General features: G+C 39.1%; 1 protein-coding gene across 1 annotated transcript; it reads left to right on the plus strand.

Moving 5' to 3' along the window:
* Positions 1-4,363: 4,363 nt before the first annotated feature.
* Positions 4,364-6,739, plus strand: gsc (goosecoid). Its single transcript, XM_021573894.3, has 3 exons — positions 4,364-4,912; positions 5,406-5,665; positions 5,978-6,739. Exons 1-3 carry the CDS (start codon positions 4,597-4,599, stop codon positions 6,125-6,127), a joined length of 726 nt encoding a protein of 241 aa, XP_021429569.1. The 5' UTR covers positions 4,364-4,596; the 3' UTR covers positions 6,128-6,739.
* The last annotated feature ends 3,300 nt before the right edge of the window (positions 6,740-10,039 follow it).

Raw genomic sequence — 10,039 nt, forward strand, 5'->3', positions numbered from 1 at the left:
ACAGATCATTCAAAACAACACAGCCTATTATGCTTTGTGAGGAGCATGTCACAATGAACAAGACACCAAATAACTAATAGTAATCTAGTGTAAGTGAAATCTGTATCAAATTAATATAAGGTTGTGTCAATCTGTAGGCTTGTCAATTGAACGGAAATTGTATCGATAACGTGTCGGCACCAGTCCTTTTACAGTAGCCTGCAGGGATTTTACACTACAAGACATTGAGGTTATTACATTTGTGGCTTAGTTAAATTCCATGTGTGAGGAACATGCTTGTGGACCATAACTACATTTTGTGACAGGGGAACGTATGATGTTTGTGGCATATATTACATCGTTGCAGGCCGGGTTGCAGCACTTGTGGTTTGTTCAATGCCCAGACGCTTTCGGGGTGTCCTTGAACTGTTGCTCGACTCTCACATACACATGGGTTTCATATGGTTTCATCGCCGGTGACGTTGAACGCAGCCCTCTGGGATCCAACAAAAGGCACACTGTAACACTGTAAAGCGGGCACCCTGCACATGACAGCTCTGACATGTATAATAAATATGGATTTCTCCACGGCTGTATGTGAAATGATACATGTGATTTTAGAGAGGTATTTCTTAATCCTGTGCCCAGGCTGGCCTGTGGCTGTGGCCCTTGCATCCAAATACAGGACATAATCACACACACACACTATCTGGCGCCGCACACACTGTGTATGACTCTGTCTGTGTGTGTGTGTAAAAACCCTAATTCCTCCTGTAAGTCGCTCTGGATACGAGCGATAAATGACTAAAAATGCAATTGGAAATGTGGTTGCATCTAGAACTCCACAGACACTCATCCACTCACACTCCACTGTGGACATACACAGGACACACTCCAACACACACAGTCAGACAGACACAGACACACTCCCCCTACTGGATCCACATCTGGGACAATAGACAGTCGTCTAAGTCGTCTCCACACAATGAATCCAACCAGACCAGGCCAGTTCACATTTAGCGTTGAGTCTGGCACCGCACACCTGGCTGTGTATGGCTCTGTGTATGTATGCGTCTAGCACGTTGCTCACACACACACACACACACACACACACACACACACACACACACACACACACACACACACACACACACACACACACACACACACACACACACACACACACACACACACACGGATTATCTGATTATCAGAGTCAATGTTGATGCATCAGTCCCACAGTGCTATGTGCTCTGCCTGTTTATTTGACCAAAGTCTTGACTTAGAACATCAGGGCTTGGATTGTCAAGGAGTACTGGTAGGCCCATTCCAGGTGCCACGCAAACACTTCCAGGTGCATGTATGAATTTTCTTTCCCACTGTGTATTTCAGGATTGTTTTATATAGTGGTTCGGTGTAATACGTAGAATACTTTTTTAAAACACTATTTTTTCACAACAATTTTTCTAATAGATGGTTGTCCATATACTGTGGCATGTCAACCAGCCACTATAGTGACACATGTCCTCTTAAAATGCTCTTAATACATGATTCATAGGCCTACTCAAATGCTGAGAGCCTTGCCTTTCTCTGCGTTTTATTTATCCCCGCTTGAATGTGGTTGCATTACAAAGTCCCTTTTTGATTTGCTGTATTTAAACAGGTTTTAGAGATCAGGCCCCTGATATATAAAGATGCCGGCAAAGAGCGGCTCCCATTGTACATGCCTGTCTGTGCTGTCCACGGGGCCTCCATTTACCGCCGTGATTGACGCCATCTATTCAGATAGTAAGTGGTGCCTTCATACCTCTTTCGCGGCTTTTCATTTCAAATGGCCGTTTCGTTTTAGCAATCCTTTTGACTCCCTCCTTTCACTGCCACTTGGAAGTTGAAATGTATAAAAAGAGAGAAAATAATAACGGCATATGCCCGTTTTTTTTTCTTGCTTTGAATTACAGCGACTGCAAAGCAGAGCCTAAAGTGCAAGTGCCTTTTCATAACGCATAAAAGGCTGAAATGTTTACATATCAAAAGGCTACAGGCCAATTTCTGTCAAAATGATACATGAAGTTAAGCAGTAGGCTAGGCCTACAAGCAATTCATTTCAACCCCTAGTCGTTGGAGAAAAATTCAAAGACCCATGATCTTTTTGCATTTTCTTTCACGTAAAATAAGTTAGGCGACATTTTAACGAGTCATTACAATGGCTGCAATACATAATTCACCATGTAGCCTAAAATTGCTTGAGAATGGGAAAATATTCATCCTACAAATGGAACCATCTTTGTCAATTATGTTGCATCTTATTAATATACATAGCCTACATGCAAGTTATTTATTCGACAAAAACACTATTCTTACCTCGGAATGATAGTTCGAAGCTCATACCTTTAACAGAAGATAATAAAGTGGGGTAATTTAACTTCCATTCCCCTGAGAACTTTGACGTCAACAAAATCTTTGACCCTACATGGAAATATAACGTTACTTTTTAGATTTTTTGTTTTCCAGAATTGTTTTGTGATCATTTTTTGGATGGAACAAGGTTAGACTAAGCTATTTGATCAATAACTGCTATTTTTTTCGTATTGTTATCTTCCATAATCGTCTCGTTCACGTACAATAAAATATGAACGTGGTTGTAATTCGTCCCAAGTGTGATGCCTAAAATCATATGTCCATGAAGTATAGTTGTCTGCACATTTTAAGACTATGCTTCTTTCAACTCCAATCAACCTTAAACATAATTTGTGCGTGTACATAACACAATTTGTGCAATAGCATTGACATCCGGTATCAATATATATATATTGCTGATGTGTTCATCAATTAGGCTAATTGATATGAGCAAATCAACATAAACGGCCTATGCCTGTTTTTAACCTGAAATGTAAATTATACTCATGTTTAGGGATTTGCATGTGTTTTGGTGTTTGTCTTTTGTAAAAATCTCATTAGTAGGCATATTGCTTAAACTGATTTATATGAAGTCTTACACATTCTTCCATCAAATCTAATGAACAATACAATACATTGAACTTAATGAAATAAGAGGTGTATGTGATATTTAATTGAACCTAAATTATTGTATAATTTGTCTACATAGGCGTAATTGTCTGTACAATGTTCATTATTATATTTATATTCCAGGTGAATCGTGTCCCCACCACTTCTAATTCCTAAGTCTCTAAAAAAAAATTTAAAAAATCCCTGATAGTTTGAATGCAATCAACATTCTCCTGAATGTAAAACCCACGTTTTATTACCGAAGTGGATAACCCAGGGACTCCGAATAGACGTTCCCAGCACCTCAGTCCATTCTCACTAAATTAAATATGCGCCCTGAAGTAACATTCGCCTCATTTCCACCGTTGCATTTCATTTGATTAGGCGTGTAATTGTAATAAGTTTTCTCTAACGCTGAGAATAGAAGCGATAATGGCCGTTATCTTATCACAGCGAGAGGAATATGTTCATGGAACGAGTAGTTAGCGGAGGTGTTTAAAGTTAATACGCACGATTTCCTACCCATCGAGATAGCCCCGCTGATGGAGAAAACAGAGATAATCTCCTCACGACCATCTCCCGTGGTGAGCTCTGTGATGGTCGTGTCAGACCGACTGTTTCCCAAATAACATGCAGCAACACAGACTGAGATCCGGAGCCTCATATGCAATGGAATATATTTGATTAAATGTTATAGGCCTATATTTTCATTTTTATTCATTGTGTGTAGAATGGGAGGGAGGGGTCTATATTATGGTATTTGGGGTGGGTATTTTGGGTTTTGGTGACAGAAAAGGTAGACCCTTGAGACGTGTAGATGTTGTCAAACTTGGGCCTGTTTACAAAATGAAAAAGATTATTAGAGACACACACACACACACACACACACACACACACACACACACACACACACACACACACACACACACACACACACACACACACACACACACACACACACACACACACACACACACACACACACACACAGTTTCACAAATCGATGTAGTCTAGATAAAACGTTACAGCTACATTGATTAGTAGCATATAGATAGATTTGACAAGAAGCAATATCTGATTCTTCAATAACGTTAAATATTTCACAGGGAATACGTAAACCAATCCCTTTGCTGACAATGAAATTAACCTGATTAGCTTACCTTGTAGCCTACAATTAACCCTCACGGCTGACATAGCACTGAGTTGGGTGGTTTGTTTCAAAAGTCTGCAAATAGTACGGATTAGCTTAATTGAATTAATTCTCAATACACAGATCTGTGCCTTTCACACCGTTGTGAGGTAAACCTAAAATCAGCCAATCTCTGCTCTCGGTTTGTCATCCGCTCCTCCAGCACAGGCGCAACTGGTCGGTGACGTCAGCCGAGCATATAATCGGGCTGGAGTTCAAGTGGACCACGAAAACAAGTTAGTGAAGCCTCAGTCTGAACGCATCCATCGGAGTCGGTCCAACGCGAGAGAAACACGCCAAAGTCAACAAACTCGATGTTATGACCCATATTTAGGAACTTTTTACGGACTTTCTCCTGACCTACACCGAATTTAGGACTTTTAAAAAGCAACGCATTTTATCTCCCTTTTCACGTATCGGTGATGCCCGCTGGTATGTTCAGTATCGACAGTATCCTGGCCGGAAGACCCACTTGCAAGGACTCGGTGCTCCTCCATCGGAATCCCCCAGTGGTGTTCTCTAACCTCACGGATTCCATCTACACTGCTACCGATTACAATGGACTCTACTCGCACGCAACTGGACCTTCTCCTCCGGGGATGCAGGCGGTGAACGGGACTAGAATAGGATATAATAACTATTATTACGGACAACTGCATTTGCAGGGCCCCAATGGCCCTGCGTGCTGCAGCGCTATCCCAACCCTCGGCTCGCAACAGTGCCCATGTATTCCAACAGGTAGGTTGCCCCTTTTAAAATGTAAAAACGCTGCATGTTCCTTTGGTGAGGTACAATATAACGCTGTCTGTAATGACACTTAAAAGTTAAAACGTTATGTTTATAGGGGATGGTTGATATATTGTAGATTGGTTGGTGTGTCAATTTAAGAAATGCGCCCATTGCGCAACATTACAAAGACAGTAATTTTTGGTGCCTATATAGCCTATCTAAGAAGCATATCTGTGGTGTAGCCTACTCTAATTCAGTTGAACGTTTACGTATTAACTGAAATAGTTTGTATGCTAAACTTTGTGTAGGTGGGAACATGGGATGAGTAGGCTATGTCATAGATGTGTAAAAGTGTTGTTTTTGAGTTAGTGCTCAGTTGTTTTTTCGTTTGGTTAATTTGTGATTTTGTCTGTAGGCCCATTGGGTGTGGTGCGAAATTAATTGCCTCATTGAGGATTTTTCCCCCTAATGTAATGTAATCTTTATTTATTTCTTCATGCAGGTTATGACAGCACGGGCTCCGTGCTCATCTCTCCCGTCCCGCACCAGATGATGTCCTATATGAACGTGGGCACCTTGTCTCGGACCGAGCTCCAGCTCTTGAACCAGCTCCACTGCCGACGTAAGCGGAGACACCGAACCATCTTCACCGACGAGCAGCTTGAGGCTCTGGAAAACCTTTTTCAGGAGACCAAGTACCCTGACGTCGGCACACGGGAACAGCTCGCGCGGAAAGTGCATCTACGTGAGGAGAAGGTCGAGGTGAGTGCATGCACGATGCAGTGTTGCTTTTCAGAATACCTGTGAATAATCTCTCCATTATTTAATAAAAAAAATATGGGTATCAACACAGAACGTTCGTTGCACCTTGTAAAAAAATTACGCTCATAGGCCTACGTGAAAGGACACATTCTATCCAGGCGTTATACGCACATAGTAAAAGCAATCGTTCACGTCTTTCTAGTGCCAGAAATATATTCGATTAAGCCCAAAATACCTTACAATTACTCTACAACACGGTCTAACAAATATTTCATACAAATTACAAATATTGTATCTTTTATTTTCGCATAGGTGTGGTTCAAAAACAGACGAGCGAAATGGAGAAGGCAGAAAAGGTCGTCCTCGGAAGAATCTGAAAACTCACAGAAATGGAACAAATCGACGAAAATACCCACAGAAAAAACCGAGGAAAGCAAAAGTGACGTGGATTCTGACAGCTGATGTTGGTCTAACACAAAACGAGAAAAGACCGTTGGTTGCATATATGCGCAAATCTTGCACATCCACACCAATACATACAAGATTTTGACTTTTTGTACATAGTGTAAATGTCATGTGGACTGAAGTAATGAAATGTGTTGCCATGATGTTGCACAGTTGTATAGTAAATATTACTTTTTATTATTGCTATGGGGGTAGGCTATTTATATTTAATTTAAAGTGTAATGTTATGCATACCATCTCGAAGATGTGGTGTGCAAGGAGCCTGGACCAATTTTCTGGCGTGTCTCAATACTTTGCGATCTGACATGGCATCTCATATGGATATTACTAAATGTTATAAATCTGATATTGTTTTATTATACTTGCGTGGTCTATTCATCATCACGATTTACTGCGAGGAATATTCTGAAACTACATCAATGGGAGAAGATATTTTAGAGCTTACTAGACGGGGGCAACCTTTATAAGATAAATGGACTGAAGTATATTTGTCAACTCTTTACCAACAGGCGTGTTTTGGGGATTTTGACTGAAACGTTTTGTCTATATGTTGCAATTAACGACAATTACAGTAAGAATGAATATACATTAAATCATATCTGAATCATCTCTATTTCGTTGGTCTCTTTTCAATGAATGTATTTTTCTATTTATAATAATATTATCTAGTCATTTTGGAAATTAAAATGCTATAGATTTACATTAGGCTAAAGTTGGTTGTTGCCCAGATGCAAGTCAATTGAAAACAGACACACTTTTGCGTAGAAATAATGCTTACATAGTAGTGGGTTACTTGATGGAGAAGTCATAAATGGTACAGTTGATATGGAGCTTCTAGTCTTCTTATAACATTTACTAGAATGTGTCGTATTGGTAGAAAACACATTCAATTGTTCTCGATCCATGCGCATAAATTAAACCTTGGATGTGGCAAAAATATACGCTGGGAAAATATGCATTTTCGAATACTAAAACTGTTCACGAGATGTTTTTTTTGTCCCCGTTTAATTAAATGTATCAAAAATCATGATCAAAAGCACAAATTATTTCGTTTACAACAGCAAAGATGAATCTATCACCAACATACTCAAAACAACAGGTGTTGTCGTTAAAAACATTTTCATAACATAGGCTATATGTTTTTTTCGTTGCCTTTTTCATGAATTTGACAAACCAACAGTTGTCTTTTTAGCCTAATGATAACGTTAGTTATGTTTCAGTGAACTCCACCACCAGCTGAAATATCGACATTTTCTGTCAATTCACAGGTGATCGAATAACTAACAATTTGGTCAGGAATGAATCCCAAAAACGACCAACCTAAATTCACCTCAGACGACATTAAATATCCTACACAACTCACTAAAAGTAAATAATCAACCATTTTAGACAAGATATTGTACAAATGATGGGTCAGCTTCCCAAGTCATGTTTTCTCACACGGAATAAGGGAGATCCATTGTAATACACACCAGAGGTAGCTCATAATACCGGTCATGTGGGAGGGCTGGTAATCAAATTCGATGATTCATTATTTTGTAGAAAATAAAATAATGAATTAAACTTCAGCCCCACACCATGCTGGGAGTGTAAAAAAATGTATGTACAAATCACGGATTGCCCCTTTAATTTGTAATTCAAAGCGATTTACATACCTGATTCAAACCGTTTTCCATATTGCATGTTAGTGATAGTCAAAGCTTATCAGTATGTCTATGTCATACACAATTTATAACATTTATCTTAATTCCCCCATGTCTACACTAGCCCTAATATCTAACAGTGTCAACTGGTGTACATGGAAAGGCGTTGCATTGTTACGTTGTTATATGGTGTTACTCACTTATATTTTACATTTTGGTGTATTACCAAATACCAATTATTTTCGGTGTATTACCATTGATGTTAGTCCTAATTGTGTTATATTATATCTATATATATGCCTAGCGTTGAAAAGTGGAGTGCTTATTTCCATAGGCCTACAATGAAATATAGGAAAACTGATCAGGAATGCATCCCTAATTTACATTTCAATACCATATTTAACAGCAATGCTAGGTAATGGAATTTTGAGTTAGAGATCTATATTTTCCGTCTTCCACGGTCAAATCACCCTTCACAAAAAAACCAGCTCCACTTGACCTTTAAAATGGTTTACATTTGTATGATTTCTATGAGCTTATGCAGCAAGACGGTAAAATGCTATGAGGAGCTGCTTCAAAGCTCACATTTTGGTATCTCTTTACTATAGCCCCCTAATGCTAAGACATTGTAATATTTGTCTTACAGCTACAAACGACATTATAATATCCGTCATAGGCAGTCATTATTGTTTTGTCCTCTTACACTCTTACAGATGCTGTATCTTAACTTGATCATCCTGTTGTTGCAGGGATTTTCCTTCATGGCAGGAAATGCAAACTTTTTTCTAGTCTATTCAAGGTTTAATAAGACTTCTAAGGTATGTAATTTCCACTTTCAGACTTGATTTTCCCTAACGAAAAATGTATCAACCCCTCCAACAAAAAATGTAAATTAATTCTAATCCACATGATAATTCACATAAAAATTATAATTTCCTGTTGCTGCATTATTATTTTCCTGCTGTAGCAACCTGGTTCAAAATTAAGATCCCACATATGTAGAAAAAAAAGTGCCACCTAGAACCTGTCCCCATAAGGGAACCCTTTAAATAACCCTTTTTGGTTCCAGGTAGGGCGTCGAGTTGTGCGTGCTGGTAGACGCAAATTATGTGTAGGCCTACGGCAGCTACGGCTGCATTTCGGATACGTTTGTATGTTGTAGCGTGGCACATATCTTTCTTGTGTTATTATATAAAACAACTTTGTTGATGTGTATGGCTACATTTCAGATACATGAGTGTACATTTGAACAGCAGTAGGACCAATCTATCTTGTTTTAATAGGGCTCAAAAGCAATTCTAGTTGTGACTTAAAATGCCCCCCTCAGGCATGTCATCATAGAGCCGGGCCTGGGTAGAACCCTATTGGGCTCCATATAGAACCCTTTCCCCAGTGTTTTCTACATGGAACCCCAAAAAGTTCTACCTGAAACCAAAAAGGGGTATTCTTTCTAAGAGCGTTGATCACACTGTGTGTCCCTACTCCTTACAAAACCCCCAGACCCACACAAGTTCACAACCACACAAATCAAATATATTATCCCCTGTCATTACCTCATGGAAATGACACCATATAAAATCATGATATATACACCGACAGACCCTCCACAATCCTCAATTTTACCCATGTGCTGGTTTGGCATAGCAGGTACTGACGTTGATTTATATTGAAATGCATTGATTTCTTATTAAAGGGGCAAGCTGGGATTTGATATGAGGGGTAATGTAAACGGGTTCCCATGCTGTGTGCCCTGCGTCTACACCAGGCTGTTTTGCATCTCAATTTGTAGATGAGGTATTTAAAGGTAATAGAAGATACATAGACACAATATAGGAACATTATTTGGTCTAAAGATGACAGATATGGATTTTTTTTGTTATCAGTGTAGATTGAAAGTACGGTATATATCAGAGTGCAGTGAAAGTACCTATCAAGGTTTGATACTGTCATTTAAAATCAGGGTCGATGGCAACTGGTACACATTATACTTCTCTATATTTTGGAAGAACAGTGTGATAGCAATAAATATGCAGGAATTGTATTGGAGAGTCAAGCTTTTATTTTGCACCATCGTCTAATATGTGGAATTCTTTGAATGATTCTGAACACTTTTGAATCCCTAGATAGAAACATGGAAATTCCTAAAGTCTACATTATGTGAACATTTGATTAGTCCTTTGGGAAAACTATAATCATTTCAGCAATGCGTGCAATGATGATTTCATCCTTATGATTGTATCTTGCTAATGATTGTCATTAGCTTCAG

This window comes from Oncorhynchus mykiss, chromosome 19, assembly GCF_057628025.1.
Source record: "Oncorhynchus mykiss isolate SJ-2025 chromosome 19, ASM5762802v1, whole genome shotgun sequence".
NCBI lineage: Eukaryota > Metazoa > Chordata > Actinopteri > Salmoniformes > Salmonidae > Oncorhynchus > Oncorhynchus mykiss.

Excerpts from the sequence above, each read along its gene's own strand:
- gsc (XM_021573894.3), top strand. The coding sequence starts at position 4,597 with ATGCCCGCTGGTATGTTCAGTATCGACAGTATCCTGGCCGGAAGACCC. Across the intron at positions 4,913-5,405 it reads GTGCCCATGTATTCCAACAG|GTTATGACAGCACGGGCTCC; the intron begins GTAGGTTGCCCC and ends TTCTTCATGCAG. Across the intron at positions 5,666-5,977 it reads TACGTGAGGAGAAGGTCGAG|GTGTGGTTCAAAAACAGACG; the intron begins GTGAGTGCATGC and ends ATTTTCGCATAG.